Here is a 19,859-nt window from a genome sequence, read left to right as displayed (position 1 = left end):
GTGTAATAAAAAACGTGTGCTTTTGTATTCTGTTCCAGAACTATATGTTACTGTTATTAAAGTAGCATGATTTTGTATTTCTTCCAAGGGTATCTCTGGTACCCTTGTGTTTCTTTTAATATATTACTCGTCCTTGTATATAAGAAACATACACATAATTTATTAAGACTAATAAAAATAAAAATAGTTAAATTAGTTAATTTTAATTAATAATATCATAATTTTAAATTTTATTCAAAAAATATTTATTGAATTAAATGATTTAAGTGATATTTAATGACATTACTCAATTTTTTAAGGGATAATTTTTTTCATCAATTTATCTCATTAAATTAATAGAAGTATAAAATAAAATTAACAATTAATGCATTTGTCTCTTTATTAATGTTGTCATACCGCCCCGTATAACTGGATTGATTCTTCAAACACCTTTGATGGATGAAACGGAGGTGGATCAGAGAATTTGGAAGTTGACGACAGATGGCATCTACTGTTATAGGCAATGTACGGAGAGCTGTGAGTCTCAGAAGGAATTTTGACTTGAGTGGATGATAATTGGATGAAGCTATGGAACCTAAAAATTCCACATAAAATCAAGGTGTTACTATGGAGGGAAAGAGCGAGGTATTTCATGCCCCTCTTCGTGCATTTTCTGTAATCAAGCATTATTATTTGATAACCTGTCCGGGAAGCATTGCTACATGGGAGATGCCGGGTATGTGGAACTGGATTGAGCCACTGATCACTGAGGTTGATTCCTTTCGTGGTCTGGTGTTTAAACTGAGTGACACTTTGAATGCTGACAATACGAACAAGTTTGCAATGTTGCTATGGAGTTTGGGGAAGAGAAGGAATGAAAAGTTGTGGAATTCAATGGATGAAACTAAAGCTACAGTTTGCTATAGAGCCAATTCGATGCTGCAGGACTGGACTTAAAATTTCTTTGGTAAAAAAAAGAGAAGCCATTAATGCATTTGAAAGTGGTTATGTGTTTTTCATATTTAGGAATAAAAAAATGTTTTAATTTATTTTTTATAAATAAGAACCGAGGTTAGTATTTTTTCTTCTTCTTTTGGCTGATAAAAATGTACTTATTACCGAGTGGTTTGGTTATTTGATGAAAATTTTCTTTTTGCCGCAATTTAATTTTTGTTTAGAAAATTAACTTTTATTCTCTTGTATCAATTCTCTCCATAGACAAGAGTTGACTCTCGCAACATTTTAAATTAAAGTCCAGATTTTTGAAAAAAAAAAGTTTATATTTAATATCCAAAAATGTCTTATGGTACAAACAAAATATCCAGTCATATCTTAAATAAAAATAGGTTATTAATTTGAAGAAAACACATTAAAGAGTATATTATGCTATATGCTTTAAAAATATTTGATCAAAAGACTTTAAACATATATAAGATGTTCTGATGGCTCCATAGACCATCACGATTTTGTTCTTAATGAAAGGAGCCTAGGTGGGTTGAAAGGAGATATAGTCTAGGTAGGTTGAGAGGAGAGAAAGTTTAATAACAACACTTGACTTCAACACCCAAGTAATATGGCAAGAGTGGCCTAAGCGCTCATTTTAGTGCCAATGGTCCGACCTGAAGTCTTATGACATCGTTAAGTATTATTTACTTAAGTGCTTAGAAGACCTTCACAATTTTATTCTAATATAAAATGCCTTAGGAGTTAAGAGAAAATAGTGTTTATAAATTACGCTGATCTTGAACTCTTAAGCAATGTAAGACTTTTATAAATATCGAAACATCATAAGTCATGCAATTAATTTTTATCAATGTAATCAATGATTAAAAAAATGAAAAATTCGCTAGTTTTATTTTTTATTTTAAAAATATTGAAAAAAGTTACTAATACAAGATCAGAATATTCATAAGACTCTTTTGACCAAACAAATACTTCCCCCGGTCCTATATATTGGTTACATTCTAGAAAAAATATTTGATCCTATTTATAAGTTACCAACTAACTTATTAATAATGATTTTTTAATTATGTCCTTTATTCAACACTTCATTATTAGGGAAGAAAAACATTGAAATTGAAGGTTGTTATTGGTCCATATTCATTGATGAAAATAGTAGAGTAATTGGTGAATATTAATAATGACATGAAAGAAAAAGAATGTGAAATGATATTTTAGGCTAAATATTTAATTAGTTATTAGTGGAATTAGTTGGATGTGTAATTATGTTAAGGTATAATTGAAAACTTGTTTTATTTTCAGACATATTTAATAGCTTAACTTTCCTTCATTGATCTTGATGATTCAATTAAAAATGACCAATATATACTACCCAAAGGAATATATGCTAGCAAAGTTATTTTTTTTCTTCAAATCCAAAAAATTCTTATTCACTTGTATATAGGTCATGCATTGCACAAAAGAGAGGGTTAAATTACCCCGTACAAAAATACTGCAGTATACAAAAGGCAAATCTGCTATGGTCTTCATTTTTTCAAAAAACAGATGATCTCTCCATTACTTAAGATAGTATAAGCTATTTACAGTGTGATATATATATATATATATATGCTAAGACTCAATTTAACATCACTTGATGAATCAGTGGTACAATAGAGAGACTTGAAGAGAGAAATAGGCAATGAGAGCAACAGGTTATTAATTTCAACAAACTAGCATATTAGCCAATGACTCAAATTTTTTCTTGCTTAACCATTTATTATAAGAGGGGATTTGTTTCAAGACATCTATTAAAATATGTATAAAATCCAGCATAATCAGTGCAAATGCACAAGTATTATGCTAGTTACTATATAAACAAATCGTTTTACAACATGTGTACAAACCAACATAACTGTGTGCTAGCATAGGTAGAGACTAGTTACATATACAGCCTAAGATTATTACACTCATTATTTTTGGGCTCAGAAAAGCCCTACTTCACGAAGTACTACTTATTGGGGGTGGTCTTCTATACCCTTTTTCGTGGTCGGCATATCCATAGCAACAAGAAAACCTAATCGCATACAAAAAGGATCAAGGCCACCCCAACCAGAGATTACAAAAAAAAAAATGGATTTCTTTAGACAAAAATGTCGAAATGGTTCTCTGACCAAAAACAAAACCAGATAGGTCAGTACCTCAACCCATCTCACCTAGCTATCACCCGTGGGGAACCAATCCCATCATCGGAAATATCAAAGCCCATATCTTCACTTTTACTCAGTGCATAGACGATATCCATTATGCTGGGCCTCTTAGACGGGTCTCTATGCAAGCAAGCAATTGCAACGGTGAGAGCACCCATCAAACTTTCCATTGAGAATGTCTCCCTTAAAATATCCTTGTCCAACCATTCCTTCAGCCTCCTTGTCTTCTCTTGCTCATTGTCCACTTCAAAGGTTTTGATGGCACTTGCCCACAAGAGATTTCCCTCCTCGTTAATGACTTCCTTCCCAGAAATTAATTCAAGCAACACAACCCCAAATGCGAACACATCCATCTTTGTAGAGACCACACCATCAGCAAGATATTCAGGGGCAATATAGCCCTGTGTTCCCACAATGTGCATGGTAATGGCATTCATTCCAGACTTTGCAAGCCCAAAATTGGCAATTTTGGCTCTCATGTTGGAGTCCAAGAGAATGTTGCTGCTCTTGATGTCTTTGTGCACAACCCGTGGCCTTGTGTGCTCGTGGATGTATTGGAGACCATTGGCAATGTCAATGGCTATTCTTAGCCTTATTTTCCAGCTCAACTTTTCTTTTTTGCCCTCATGCAGCCATGAGTATAGAGATCCATTCTCTACATATTCATAGACTAGATAGCAATTTGCTTCTTCTGGGTCTATGCAAAATCCCTCCAACTTCACTAGATTCCCATGGTTTACCTTCAACACAGAAAATGACATATTGTTAATCAACTACTTAAGCACGAATCATGGTGGATATATATAATCAATCAAGTGATAAAACTATTGAAAAAAGTATAATGAACACCCCAAATCTCTATGCAAAACTATTGAAAAAAGTATAATGAACACCCCAAATCTCTATGCAATACCTCGAAAGAGAATAAAAAAAATATAAGAATGAATCATGATAGAATTTATGATGTGATAGGAAGAGAGACATAGAAAAAAATGAAAGGTGTTGGTGGAATGTTTAAAATAATGAGGTATTTGTGTATCATTACTCAAAATTATTAGAGAGTAGCCTATTATATTTTTTGTTTGAAAGATTTTTTCATTAGAAATGTAACTACCTAAATTGAACCCTAAAATGCTAGTTGAATATAACTACCAGTATGATTATTTTGACCAGATCCAAATGCCAAATGGAACATCACATCTTAACAATTTTTTTATCAATTGGAAACGGACAAAAGAGCAGGTGTCTTTTGTCTTTCGCTGTGCTTTTAAGTGCACCTAACGTGCTTCTTTAAAGTTACATCATAGTCTATTTATTATTAATTAATTAACCCTGATCTGAAAAATGAGACAAAGTTAGAAACATCTTTCATTAGATAACCATTAGCAACGATGCCATCAACCACTCTTGTTGTATTCCACTTTATGTGTTTCTAAAATACAAGTATGAAAAAAATGAACAATGGATAATTACCAAAATAAATCCAGTGTGTCAAAGTTTTTGAAATCACCAAAATACATGTAAACTTCTGTTTTCCTTTTTCTCCCTGCATAACAACTGAAGGTTTTGTTTGCAGAGTAACAACAGAATAATTAATTCTCATGCTATAGTTCCGACTATTTTGCCCCAAGTAGGAGTATTAGAATAATTGTGTATATCCAGGATCCTGGCATCTAGAGGTTTATTCCCTTAGTTTGATTAGCGGTTGGTTGACCACTCATCAGACAAGTCACTTCACTTAATATCATCTGATTACTCATCAACGATAAGATATTAATTAATTAATTAACTCCTAGCATATGTTATTCTATGTAAAGCTTTCTCCTCATCTGTTCCTCACTCATACCTTATGATGGATTGTTATGTTCTTCCATATTTGATATTTGATTCTGTTGTAACCAGAATATATATATATATATATATATATCCAAAGATTTTTATGGTGTTATCTAAATAATTATGTATGGTAAATTTATTAACTTTAACCGCAATTACTTTGAAAGTAGGTATAGTAAGAACAAACAAATTCCCCATATAAAATATTTTGCGAACCATTTTGTCAAAACCAGTGTATATCCTATTTACTTTTACTCATTGTTGTTATACAAGATAAGTAAAAACTAAAAAGAATGATTGGTATTGTCACCTTCTGTATGAAAATTAAGCTCAAATAGATAACTATTAACAAAGTAAGAGCAATTACTTTTTGTTGGGAATTTTTTATCTATCATCTAATTATAGTAAATTTAGTAATGACTTCACAATTAAACAAACCGAACAAACAATCAATGTTGTGAAAAGAGAGATAGGTGGTGGTGTAATAAATTACCTTCTGCAAGATCTTGAGTTCCTCATAGGCATTCCACTTCATCTTCTTGATGGCAAAGACATGCCCATCAATTTCGCCTTTGTACACCGACCCCTGAATCAAGCAACTCTGATCAAACCCATCAGTGGCCTCCACCAGCTCATCAATCCCAAAAACCCTATACTTATCCAAACAATCAGACACATTAGCCATCAACTTGACATCCAAATTCTTACCCTCCGCTTTCCCTCCCAAATACACATTCTTCTCCTCATCATCTCTCACCACTCCCTTCATCACAACAACCTCTCTGTACACCCAAACCCCACTCACCAAAATCAACAACAACCCCACAATCCCCAATCCAACCCCCAACCCTCTAACAGTCCCTGTCCTATCATCATTATTGCTCCCAATTACTGGCGGCGGCGCGGGAGGAACCACCGCGGGCTGCGACAGAGCCGGCAGCCGCGCCACGGGCACGAAAATGGTGTCATAGTCATGTAGAGTTGTCTCACCGCCGTTGGCGTCAATGATGGACTGTTCTTCAGCACCGAAAGTTGAAGCTATTGACGACATGTTATCCTCGGGTTGGACGACGTAGGAGATCATGTAATTTGTTCTGTCATAATCCGGTATCAGATACAAGAAGAAGAAGAATTTGATTATTTATCCTTAAAAATAAAAGTTTTTCCGAACTTACCCTTGGCTGTTGGGGGGGCATTTGCAGAAGATGGGGAAGATGGTGTCCTGGCCGATGGAGAGGTTGGTGGCGAGGAGGGTGGGGTTGACGACTTCAACGGAGGGGAAAGTGGTGAGGTTCTGGAACTTGATGGTGGAGACTAAGAAGAAGGTGTCGCCGGGGTTGATGGTGTAGGAGATGTTGGCGTAGGAGAGGGAGCCGAAGGAGGCGTTGACGGGGTTGCAGGAGCAGGTTAAGGGGACGAAGAGGGGTGTATTTGGGAGTAAAGGGGTGTTGAGGGAAGAAGAGGAGATGTTGGATGGGGTTGATATCATGAGGCGGCTCACCGAGAAGAGGTCGCCGATGGAGGCCAGGTCGGTGAAGTTGGGGGCGGTGGCCCGGTAGAAGGCGTAGGACGTGCACGTGCGTGTGAAGTTGCACGTGAAGCCCGTGTTGTTCGCTTGTCGTGCTGTTTGAGCGTTGCTGCAAAGTGGAAGGAGGAGGAAGAGGAAGACAGCAGAGAAGAACTGATGCATTGTTTTGAGGGAACTTGTTGTCATTCTGCTGCTGTTGTTTGTTTCGTTTCGGCTGTTTATATTGTTGCGGTCGAATTTGAACTCATCTTCTTTGGTTTCAGGTCAATGCACTCACTGTGCTGCTGCTAGTCAAGATGCTTGAATGTTCTCAGAGGGATGTGGGGCCCCTTTAAATGGATTCCAGCTTTTTCAATCCAATTTTCTACAACTGCCTTGTGTTATACGGTTCTTGATAATATCGTTTTCGCACACGTACGTATTGTGGTTTTTTATGCTTAATTAGACATAAATAGATATTTACAAATTTCTCTAAAAAAAAAAATCTTACGACTTACAGTGAAAATAACTGGTTATTTGTTTAGATAAAATTAAAAAATTTAAACGCTTGTTGTCCTTTATTCGTAACTAATATGTTTGTTATGTCTCTTGTTGCATTTTATGCACGTCAAATCAGAAGCAATAATTTGTAATTTTAACATTATTAAACAAATTCGATATGTGAGTTATAGCGTATGCGTGAGTGTTGGCCGAACATGGTCCAAAGTCCAAACATACACCTTGAATACGCCAAAGATGGCTAATATATAGATCTAATACATTTTCAATTTCGTTGACAAAAGATGAAAATAAATTGGAAATCTATGTCTTTTGAGTATTTACAAAATTATTTATCTTAATTATGTGAGTTTTATTATTTTATATAAATTTAGATGCTTTATATAAAAATTTACTCAAATATTAAGATTGTTATATAAGTAATTTCATAATAAATTAAGCAATTTCACCGGAATACTCTTATTCGTTAGTACACAACTAAAGAAAGAAAGAAAAGGTATAAATTTGATAAACAATGTAATATAATAATAAAAATAAAGAGAAATTATTGATATAGTAAAAGAGAGAAAAATGTACATATAGTACAAAATTTAATGTAATGAAAAAGAAAAATCATTAATATTAAGAAAGTGTTTACGCATAATTATTCAAATAAATTTGATGTCATAATAGAACCGTTTGTGATATGCATGTGTTTTGTTTATTTCATCAGTAAAAAACATGATATCTAAAATAGAAGGGTACCATGCCAGAAGTACCAAAGCAACTTACATCAACCGGACAAATACCCACCTAGCTTTTGTTATATACGATTTATACATGAATCTGTAAGAGTATCATATAACCACACACTATTAAAGCTCCCCAACAAATATCGTAAGTCAAGGAATATGCATGTGTACGTAGTTGTTCCTTGTTCAATTTATTGTTACGGCTGTTGTTATTCGCCTTATCGTGCAAGATGCAGGAGACCTTTACTAAGCCATTCAATCTCAAGTCCTCATAATAATTTTATTTAACTCAAAAAATGTCCACTAAAAGATAATTAAAAAAACAAATTACTACTCCCAGAATCGGATGAAAGATGTAAGCAAAATGTTACTTGGTCCTGATGGCGTACAGAAGTCATCATTAAATAAATATCAAGGTGGCCATCACACCACAGTAACAATTCAATTCATTCTTATCGTTTTGGAATATGAACATTCTTGGAAAGAGCGCAGTCATGTTGAATAGGTAGAACAAGAAGTCGAGGAGTCTGTACTCCGCATAAGATGGACCGGGAATAATCATTATTAAATTTAATAATTATGTATTATTAGTAAAAAAAATACTATTAATAAATAAAAAATAACTGTTATTTTTAAAATAAATATTTTAAAAGTCTATAATTTTATCATATATAATGATTAATAATTATATGAGTAAAATTATTTTGTAAGGCGAGTTTATTTTATCATTATTATTTCATGTGATTAATAATTAATGAATTAATAATGTATCAAGAATTTACATGATGCCAAACTTAATATCATTTTTTACACCAATCTTCATCCCAAAGTCTTCAAAGCTGAAACTTAGAGATTTTGAAACCTCTGCTATAGTTGGAATTTCATGGTTGATGTAATAGCACTCAGAATTCCAATGTGTTGTGTGACTTGGTCGTACCTTTATTTCAATCCATTTTTTTTCCCACTTTTCATATGAGAACTCAATCATGGGTAGACTTATTTAACTAGAGATCATTATGAGTGGAGACATGTTAGGTGCACCCAGTAATATTGTTGGTGCATCCAGTAATTAGGTAAATAGATAAAATTATCCTTGTGATTCGAAAGAACCTTCTTTCGGAAGGTATGTTTGAAAAAATTAATGGCCAAGACTTGAATCCATGATTTTGGGGTTATTATCACAACGCTCTAACCAATTAAGTTAATGAATCAATTATATTATAAAATAAATAATATTAGTATACATAAATTATTACTATACATAATTATCACTAACATTTCTAATGCATATTTAATACGCATATAAATTTTGTGACAATTGAATTTAATTTAAATCATACAAATTATGTAATCCGTATATTTTTTTAAAAAATATAAAATATTTATCATCACAACATTTTATTTGTATTACAAAATTTAATATATATTAAATAAATATTATTTATTTTATAACAATGTGAATTAAATATGCATTAAATTTTATAATAATAATTCGAATTAAAAAAATATTTAATGCATATTTAATGACCTTTGTTTTAGTTGTTTCACTTTCACTTTCACTGCGCCTGCTTCCGGTTTTACGCTTCCTTTGTTTCACTTTCACTTTCGTCCTGTGTTGGGTGGTTTTTGCAAGTTTTGGTGATTTTTGCAAGTTTGTTCGAAGTAGCTGTTCAGTGAAGGTTAAAGATTGGTGGTTTCTTTCGTAGTTGCTCTTCTTATTCCGTCGGAGGTACGCATTTTATGGTTTTTTTTGTGTTCATCTGTTATAGAACCAGTAAAATGTTGAGGAAGGTTATTCAGTAAAATCTGCTTCCGGAAGAAATTCTTCCGAAAGTTGATACTTCTTATTCCGGAAGAAGTTCTCCCGAAAGTTGATATTGCTTATTCCGGAAGAAGTTCTCAGAAGAACTTCTTCCAGAAGTTGATACTGCTTCTTCCGGAAGAAGTTCTTCCGGAAACTGTATTTTTTTAAATTTATTTGGAATTATGTTTTTAAATTTGTGAAAAAAGTAATATATATGAATATTATAATTTATAATATTTGTATTTCATATTTTTGAAATTGTGGATAATTGGTTTAATTAGGTATAATAATTTAGGTATAATATTAAATGATTTAGGTAAAATAATTGTATTTTGTTGTAGTAGTAAAATGTTTTATTAGTTGTTAGTTATAGTGTTAACTTTAGTTTAAGTAAATAATTTAGTTTTAATTTAGTTTTAACTTTTGTATTACTTGTGTATGATGCATAATTTAATAATATGTTGTTAAGATGGACGGAGATCAATGGACGTATGACTATACAATGTCACAAAAAGTTCATATGGATTATGATAATGAAGAAGAATGTAGTGTGAATGAACCACATGTTGATTGTTTGAATGCTTTTAATACCTATCAGGTAATCATGTTCATTAGTTTGAATCATTTGGTTGAACGTATGTTTCGTATAAAAATTAACATGTCAGAGTTGCGTTGTAGGTCTTTGGTACTCGAGATGATGTTTTGCAGTGGACTCGAACAGTTGCCCATGAAAACGGATTTGTTGCAGTGATTATGAGGTCTGACACAGATACTGGTAGCAGAGGAAGAAATTCATTTGTGTTAATTGGGTGTGAAAGGAGTGGTTTGTACAAGTGTAGGAATAAAGAATTCGTTAGAAGAGACATTGGGAGCAGGAAATGTGATTGTCCCTTCAGGCTTCGTGGGAAACCAGTGCATGGAGGGGAAGGTTGAATGGTGAAGTTGATATGTGGGATTCACAATCATGAATTGGCCAAGTCCTTAGTTGGACATCCATACGTTGGGCGATTGACTAAGGATGAAAAGAAAATTATTGCTGATATGAAAAAGTCGATGATGAAACCAAAAAACATCTTGCTAACGTTGAAGGAGCACAATGCCAACAGTTGCATCACGATCAAGCAAATTTACAATGCAAGAAGTGCATATCGTTCTTCAATAAGAGGAGTTGATACTGAAATGCAACATCTGATGAAGCTTCTCGAACGTGATCAATACATTCATTGGCATAGATTGAAGGATAAAGTTGTGGTGCGTGATCTGTTTTGGTGTCACCCAGATGCAGTAAAGTTATGCAATGCATGTCATATGGTGTTTTTTTTATAGATAATACCTACAAAAAAACAGGTACAGACTCTCACTACTTGACTTTGTTGGGGTGACACCAATGGCGATGACATTCTCTGTTGGGTTTGCATATCTGGAGGGTGAGCGTGTTAATAATATTGTATAGGCTTTGAAACGGTTTCAAGGTCTATTTTTAAGAAATGATGGTCTCCCTATTGTTATTGTCACTGACAGAGACCTAGTACTGATGAATGCAGTGAAAACTGTGTTCCCGGAGTATACAAACTTTTTGTGTAGGTTTCACATCGATAAGAATGTCAAGGTGAAATGCAAATCTTTAATCGGTCAAAAAAATGTCTGAGACTATGTGATGGATAACTGGAGTACTTTGGTTGATTGTCCGTCCGAACAACAATTCGCTGAGTTCCTTCATAAGTTTCAAATTGCTTGTTCACCTTGGCCAATGTTTGTTGATTATGTTAACGACACATGGATTATCCCCTACAAGGAAAAATTTATTACAGCCTGGACGAATAAGGTCATGCACCTAGGCAACACAACAACAAATAGGTATTAAAATCTTATTTTTTTTCTAGTAAGGATTATTAATAAATGATATTTAATTGTTGTATATTTTTATGTTTGTTGTGTATTTTAAATGTAGGGTTGAATCAGCTCATTGGGCTCTAAAAAGAGTATTATAAAATAGCCTTGGAGACCTGTGTAGTTTTGGTATGCCATGAACAACATGATCACGCTGTAACACGTTGAAATTAAAGCATCCTTTGAAACAAGTACGCATGTGGTTGGACATGTATTTTAAAAAAACCTTATACAAGAGGCTTGTTGGAATGGTTTCAAGGAACACTTTAAATGAGATTGTTGTCGAGGTTGAGCGTCTACGTTATCTTATAAACGATCCCTCTTCTTGTGGTTGTGTGATGAGAAGCACGCTCGGTCTTCCTTGTGCATATGAGCTTTCTAAGTATATGCTGGCAGCATCCCAGTGGATTCAATCCATATGTTCAGGAGGAGACTTTGCTTTTCAGACCAAGGGTTATGTGAGGCCAAAGTCAGCATCAAGGAAGAGATTTAGACCATATCTAAAAAATTTGAGGAACTTGATGTGCGTGGAAAACTAACTCTCAAGAGTAAACTTCGAGATATTGCATACCCTGATCATAACTGTATGTGCCCTCCTCCATCAAAGGTCAACACTAAAGGTGCACCGAAGAAATCGATGAAAAGAAGTCAAAGATCTACAAAGCGTGATCCGGGTATGTTGATGCTTTTCATTCTATTCAAAGCAGCAACTCTTTAGTGAAACGTAGTGCATCATCTTCTGAACCGCCAAAGCTAACAAGGATCATCCCGATGTTGGATCAATTTGTGCCATTTATGCAGGGTTTCATTCACAGCGTTGTGGATGTGAAAGCGAACGGTAACTGTGGATATCGGTCCATTGCCGCTTTATTAGGTATGGGGGAAGATTCTTGGCCGTTGGTGCACAACAAATTGATTAAAGAACTTGGCAGATGGTCGCATGACTACACCAACCTCTTCGATGACATAGAGAGATTTGAACAATTAAGGCTGTCCCTACTTGTTGATGGGTTTTCCAAGGTATGTTTTTAGGTTTTCTTTTAAGAACAAACTTTAAATAGATTAGATGTGCATGTTTTCTTGATTCAGGTTAGTGTGGACAAGTGGATGAATATAACGGAGATGGGACATGTCATTGCATCACGGAATAACGTAATCCTTGTGTCGTTGTCCCGACAACAAAGCATGACATTTTTTCCTCTTAGAAGTCAACCACCACCCGATTCTTCTATGCACTACATGATATGTGTCGATCACGTGTTTGGAAATCATTTTGTTTAGGTACATTGAGGATATTTAGTCTAAGAATTATGCAATCACTTCCCTGGTTCATTTGAGTTAATAATGTTTGTTCACACACAATAGGTTTATTTGAAAGACCGTTGTCCTTTACCGCCTCTAGCGTTGTTGTGGTCAACCAATTATTATTCTTAGGCAAAGCAGTGGCCAACTTCGTATATTAGTATAATGCAGTAGTACACAAGCTTGATGTCATTCAAAAGAGACTATGTTGACCTAAATGAAGATTGAACATGCATTGCTTATCTAATTGTATTCATTATGCGATATAATTTGTTGTAAGTCATTAAAGGATAATTATTAAGTACTCGTTGCGTTAAGAAAAAAATTAGTTGGTGCAACCAAAATCAATTACACATGTACGATACATCGTTGTCCTAATTGACAACACATAATGATATGCATGCGTATTAAAGTTTAAGCGTGACACGACATTGGTTTAGTAGGAAACATAAACACGGAACATGTTCACGCGTGTTCTTTTGTAAAAAAAAGTGAAGCAATCTGTTAGTGAGAACCATGTATATATATGAGACACGACAAACGCTAATAAATCACACATTATCTTGCTTTCACATACTATCCCAATTGATACACAAAGTATGACATTTTTAGGAGAAACTAATAGTCAGACGATTGTCAACTCAAGGTTGGGTTTCATTTTTCCAAATGGATCGATTATTCACAATGATAGTGGGGTTTACTTTTAAACTTCTACTCTGGTGCCCATTCAAGTACCAAACAGCTGTGATTTTGCAAGCCTAAAAACCAGAATACACAATATCCTTCAACTAATCGACAAACAATTTTTGGATGAAATTCACTACGTCCAGCCATTCACCCATACAGGTAACCAAATTCACTTTCAATGTATGCAATTGATAAATGATGACGATGTCAACACAATGTTAATGTGTAATGATCAATTTTCGTGTGTTGGTCTGATTGAGTTATTATGCACCGTTGGAAGAACACCAAATGAAGTAATAAAATTACTTGAACGCACTACGACCCCTACTCATGATGCGCTCTTGTATTACAACGGGAGATGAAACATGCCACCCTAGAACAAATTTGTAGGATGCACGTTCACAAGAAAAAATCCAAAGAAATTTAAAATTCCGTCAAGATGTACCCTCGATGAACTGAAAGATTTGATAAAGCAAGTTGCACCTAAAGGGATTTCCCCTCATGAAATTCACAAATCACAAGCGGTACGACGATTATTTTTTCGGCAACCAAGACGTTTTGAGTATTCAGATAAAGTTATAAAATATGAAATTAATGAGCTGAGAACCAACGATGAAGTGCTGAAGGTGTTAGTACAGTCTAACTACTGGAAAAAATATGGGCCAATAGAAATTTTAGCTGTTTTTACTAAACATGGTATGAAATTCGAAGACGATGTGGATGCCACGTTGCTAAACGACTGAATGCAACGTTTCTTTTTTTGTTTTTCATACAACTTTTATCTGTTTGTTTACAGCGTGTTTGAATTCCATAATAAAATTGAATGTGTTGTTTGAATGGTCCAAATATAATTATTTTAATTGTTCCACCTTCAGACCTTAGACATACTTTGAAGGGTGGAAATCTTTTTTTTTTAAAATTTCGTGCTTGTTTTTTGAGGTGTTATTCGGTGGAACCGACTGACGATATTATTTTTTTTTAGCTTCTTTGACGTCCAAACATGAGAAATAGCATCCCTCGAATGTCTTAGGCGACTCGCCCATAATTTAAAAAAAAAACCTGAACATGGGTACTTGAACATGTTTGAAGGGTCCAAATCTTATTTTTTTTTTTAATTTCGTGCTTATTTTTTGAGGTGTTATTCGGTGGAATCGGCTGACGATATTATTTTTTTTGCTTCTTTGATGTCCAAACATGAGAAATAGTGCCCCTCGAATATTTTAGGCAACTCACACATAATTTTAAAAACCCCTGAACATGGGTACTTGAACATGTTTGAAGGGTCCAAATCCTAATTTTTTTGTTAATTCTGTGCTTGTTTTTTGAGGTGTTATTCGGTGGAACCGACTGATGATATTATTATTTTTTACTTCTTTGACGTCCAAACATGAGAAATAGTGCTCCTCAAATATCTTAGGCGACTTGCGCATAATTTTAAAAAACCCCCGAACATGAGTACTTGAACATGTTTGAAGGCTCCAAATCCTTTTTTTTTTAATTTCGTGCTTATTTTTTGAGGTGTTATTTGGTGGAACCGGCTGACAATATTATTTTTTTTGGCTTCTTTGACGTCGAAACATGAGAAATAGTGCCCCTCGAATGTCTTAGGCAACTCGCGCATAATTTGAAAAAAACCCCGAACATGGGTACTTGAACATGTTTGAAGGCTCCAAATCCTATTTTTTTAATTTCGTGCTTGTTTTTTGAGGTGTTATTTGGTGGAACCGGCTGACGATATTATTTTTTTTGGCTTCTTTGACGTCCAAACATGATAAATAGTGCCCTTCGAATGGCTTAGGCAATTCGCGCATAATTTGAAAAAATCCCCGACCATGGATACTTGAACATTTTTGAAGGCTCCAAATCCTATTTTTTTAATTTTGATCTTCTTACTGTAAAACATAAACATTTAGTTATCTTATTTTTAAAAATTTATAATTTTAATCTCATTCTTATGAAGGAAAGTCATGATTTTCGGAATCGAAATCGGAACGTCAGTTAATTGGAATCGGAATCGGAATCGGTGTGTCATATAGAGTGCACAAAAAGTAAACTATATTAAACAAAAAAGTGTAACAAATACAAAAAATGATGCCAACTACAAACATAAAAAACATCATCAATGCTTTGTGCACCGTCTTTGTTGAGCCCTAACACTTCCATCTGCACTGGCACCCCCCTGGCGATCCTCAGACAATCTTGCACGATATCATGTAACTCGATCTGTCCCTGCAGTGACCATCCTAAGGTTGAGCACACGCTCCAAACTTTTTGCGATCGCCTCATAGCCTTCGTAATCATCCTGTGACACTCATAAAAAACATTTATTACAAAATTAAAAATAAATAACAATTCATCAAACATTAAACGCGGAAATAATCTTACCACTGCATGTCAAGGGGGGTCAAATGCCACTGGAACCTCTGGGATGTCCGCCTGCATGTAGTCCTCATGGTCTGGGGCAGGTGCATGTATGGGCTGGTCACCTGCCTGGGTCAGTATCATGAATGGGTGAGATATTTAGAAAAACCACTCCATGTAATTTGCAGATACTTGCCTAGACACTACACAAAGGTCACCCACAGCTACTACATGGTCCGAGAAATGCATCCACCTATCATTTATATCATCATATGACAACGAAGCGCTAACAGCGGCGGATGGATGCTCTGAATGTACCCAAACTGTCGTAGCACCCTCTCCGGTCGAACTGTGACCATCATAGGACCCCATCTCAGCTGATCCTGGAACGATGAAATCAGCTCAAACCCCCTAACCCCTAGATGGTCACTGTAAGACAACCAACACACGTCTGTGACCATCAAAGCATCACAATGTGCCCGGTACGACGCTCCTGGAATTCCCTTCATATGAGCCTTCGTCGTCAGCCACCGGGAGACACGAGGGGACGTCTCCTCGTATGCATCATCGGTGACGCACTGATGCACACTCAAAAAATGCTCATAGATCTAGCACTACAAAAAAAATTAGGTTAACATAACATAAAAATATGTTTACATCATAATCCAATGTAACATATTACGAACACAAAATTTACCTGTAATAAAGTAAGGTACCCCCCAATCTGTCGTGTCGTGGTCCTAGAAGCTTCATCTAACTGGTCATACATATGAACCAGGGTCGCAGCTCCCTAGGCATAGCCCCCACTCTGACCCAGGTCACGAAAAGCCTCTAGATGCACCACATGAACATTTGTTGCACTCTTGTTAGAAAAAAGAGTGCAATCGACCAGGTGCAGAAAATAAGTACGAGCTGCTACAATCAATCGTCGTGTCTGTCATTTCATCTCATAGATCTCTCGAACCCATGAGAGGCGTACATATGCCCCACACGCTCATACTGTCTCGGCTCTAGCCTCCTCATCGGACACCTCAAGCAACTCCATCAACAAAAATACCGCTTCGTCCACGGAAAGAGCCTCAAAGATGTGGAAGGCACCAGTGATAGGGAGATGGAGGAGTAACGACACATCATCTAGTGTGATTGTCAACTCTCCTATTGGAAGGTGGAAGGTGCTGGTCTTCTTGTGCCACCTCTCCACAAATGCAGACATAAGTCGAGGATCGCCGGTTACAACTGAACACCCGATCAATGAACTTAATCCTGTGGCAGCAACCAGCCCTTCAATCTCAGGCACTGGCCTCCCAATTAACGCCACCTTCCTCCCGTGCGACATCAACTTCAGCTCAAGACGCTCCTGAATTGAAGTACAAATCATTCGAAATGCACAAATAGGATCAAATTAACAATTCTAAAACAAATAGGAAACCAAATTTCTAATTTTGCCAATATAAAAAAAATACAAGGACTTTTACATGTTGATGGGTTATTAATATGATGGAAAAGGCTTGTGGTGAATTAAAGTTGGCCTCTCGCTGCATTTAATGATCAATCGTGTATGCCAGAACATGGGAAATTTATAAAATCAATTAGCAGAATCTTTTTATATATGGCAATCTTTGCAGGCAGAACTGTAACCCTTGCAAGAAGATTATTAAGATATATACCAATCTCGTAGCCTTTTAAGTTTAAAGTTTAGATGGATTAAATAATGAAACCAACCCCAATGCTACCCATCCTTAGTACTCGAGTGAAGCCCAATTGACAGAAAAAATGATCAATAGAAGTTGTTGGTTTGTAACCAAAGAGAGGTTGACATTGTAGTTGTGATGATGGGATTAGTTGGAATTTGTAAAGCAAGCCAAATGATCAATAGAAGTTGAAGTCCAAGTATACTGCATTATCTAACAGCATATCAAAGGTTTTGGAAGTTGTTTTCATTGTCTAGGTTAAGCTCTTTTTTTTATTTTTGCATAGTACCATATGTGTTTTAGGTGCTTTAATTAATATGACATCCTATATCATCTTTATAATGAATCAAAACTCTTGCTCTGATTACTCTACGAACAAGAGTTCTGCTCTCTTTCATCAAGGTCTAGATCATCATCAAATCAATATCATCAAGCCAATAGAGATAGCTAGGAATATGAAATAAGAGTAAAATCAATAGTCCCTCCCTAACCATGTTGACTAGATTGGAGTTTTTTTATTTGTAATCTAACTAATGTTCTTGGAGAGTGATATTATGTTTGTGACAGTTGAAGCATGCACAGATATGTCAAACAAGCCAAATAATCTAGACTATAGCATAAATATCTGATAAGCTTCCATTTTCTTCAAAAATTATGAGAAGACGAATTTCTAGATGTCCTCAAGAATGGTCAAGGCATCACTAGAAGATGCAATGACATCATAGCTTACTAGACTCGAAGTCTTCAGTCTCTATAAAACTTTTGACTAGGGTGTTACCTTCTTCTGGGAGTAGTTAATAGTCAATGTGCGACTAAAATAGCACTCTCAAAGTTATGCTTATTTATTGACAAATAAGAAGGTAGAAATAGGGAATATATAACTCTTGATCCAACATAAACAGAAAAATGGGAAAAGTAAAAAGTGAAAACAAAAGAACAAATTCAAATCACTATATTTAAGAGTTGTCATATAAAAGTCATGAACTTTATACAATTATCTCTTCATAATGTCATCCTTCTTGATAATAATAGTAGTATCCCATAGGTCCCCATATTTTTCATTGAATTCCCATATGCTCGTAGTATTATAGTCATTTATCAACTTGTCTCGAGCTCCCATTTCCATATTGTATATGTGAGGTTCAAAGTGGTGGGGTTTATCAGGTTTATCCATCTCAATAATGCAAAATATGATTGTAAATATGCCTGCTCCTATGTATAAGTACTCCCCCTGAAAACCAGAAAGTTGTTAGAATTTATGGCTACTTCTTCCAACAAGTAAACTAAGAACGTAAGTGCAATGTTTATATGTAAACAAAGTAGCCAAGTGATTTGAAGATTGAGTTCTTCTTCATTAATTCCAATTAACTTTTAGAACTACCGGAACATTGAAGTACACCCCAAGAGCAATGGCTGGTGGGAAGAGCCATGAAATAATCCCTGCATAAGAAATAAATAAATGATAATAAAAAAATGACCATTGTAATGAGAAAGGTTATATAAATGGTGAATGGTGTATGGAAAGCACACCCTGGAATCCAGTGGGGGGTTCTGCTACTGCCATCTCTTCTGCAATTGAGCCCCAAAATGTTCCTGAAATGAATATTCATCGTGAAGTTTGGAAGGAAATCATGTCACACTTAGGAAGGATCGTTTTCATTTTCATCATAATTTTAACCAGTCACTGGAAAATTAAGTACTTTGTGAATTTGACAAAATTAACATCAAACTTTACAATTAAAATAAGCAAACGCCTAGTAATGATTCCCCAAAATCAAAATAAGAATTAAAAAAAATGCATCTACAGTATTTAAAATGATCGCTATAAACCAACAAGCACATGACTTCCTCCAACTTTCATAAAAAAAAATAAGAGTGAAAAAAAATGAAGAGAAACTCGAAAGTAAGCAAAAGTGAATAATAATAATAAACAAACACCTTTCTGTTCTCCTTCGTGGTAAGTGTGGTGGTCATCATATATTCCATACACAAAATCATCCTGAAATTTACATGAAGGAAAAGAAATGAAACCCATCATCACAAGCAAAAGGACAGAAAAAGAGAGAAGCAAGTGAAAGAGCATTATTGCAATTAATTAAGATACAGCGTCAACGCCAATAGTGGCATATTGATCTCTAGGATCTTCATTGAGGTCAGGCTCAATCTCATTAAAACCAGCATTCAGCAAGAATCTTGTTGAGGTACGGTGTTAGTCTTGGTCAAGATGCCATGCCAATTGGGAGGTGTTGAAGTTAAGAAGGGCTTGGAAGTGAGTTTGATGGGAGGGACCAGTGAGAGTGAGGAACATAGCGCCATGCGTAGTTTGCTTGCTTCTCTACCTATCTAATGCTGTTATCCGTTTTCTCGCATTATAACACAGTCCACACAACAAGACATTTAAAT

At 35.2% G+C, this 19,859-nt stretch overlaps 1 protein-coding gene and 1 pseudogene across 1 annotated transcript; both read right to left on the bottom strand.

Annotated features, from left to right (window-relative positions):
• Positions 1-2,737: 2,737 nt before the first annotated feature.
• Positions 2,738-6,855, bottom strand: LOC100802872 (serine/threonine receptor-like kinase NFP). Its single transcript, XM_003518722.5, has 3 exons — positions 6,140-6,855; positions 5,458-6,058; positions 2,738-3,868 (listed from the first exon to the last, which is right to left on the bottom strand). The coding sequence occupies exons 1-3, from the start codon at positions 6,676-6,678 to the stop codon at positions 3,131-3,133; spliced, it is 1,878 nt and encodes a 625-aa protein (XP_003518770.2). The 5' UTR covers positions 6,679-6,855; the 3' UTR covers positions 2,738-3,130.
• An 8,582-nt stretch (positions 6,856-15,437) lies between these two features.
• Positions 15,438-19,830, bottom strand: LOC100811779 (photosynthetic NDH subunit of subcomplex B 5, chloroplastic-like; annotated as a pseudogene).
• Positions 19,831-19,859: the final 29 nt, after the last annotated feature.

The sequence above is a fragment of the Glycine max genome, chromosome 2, assembly GCF_000004515.6.
Source record: "Glycine max cultivar Williams 82 chromosome 2, Glycine_max_v4.0, whole genome shotgun sequence".
Taxonomy (NCBI): Eukaryota; Viridiplantae; Streptophyta; class Magnoliopsida; order Fabales; family Fabaceae; genus Glycine; species Glycine max.
Note: the sequence above shows the minus strand (reverse complement) of the source record. Positions and strands in the feature narration are given on the sequence as shown.

Coding starts and splice junctions, on each gene's coding strand:
- LOC100802872 (XM_003518722.5), bottom strand. CDS start 6,678: ATGACAACAAGTTCCCTCAAAACAATGCATCAGTTCTTCTCTGCTGTC. Junction 6,059..6,139: donor TGCCCCCCCAACAGCCAAGG/GTAAGTTCGGAA, acceptor GGATTATGACAG/AACAAATTACATGATCTCCT. Junction 3,869..5,457: donor AACTCAAGATCTTGCAGAAG/GTAATTTATTAC, acceptor TCTGTGTTGAAG/GTAAACCATGGGAATCTAGT.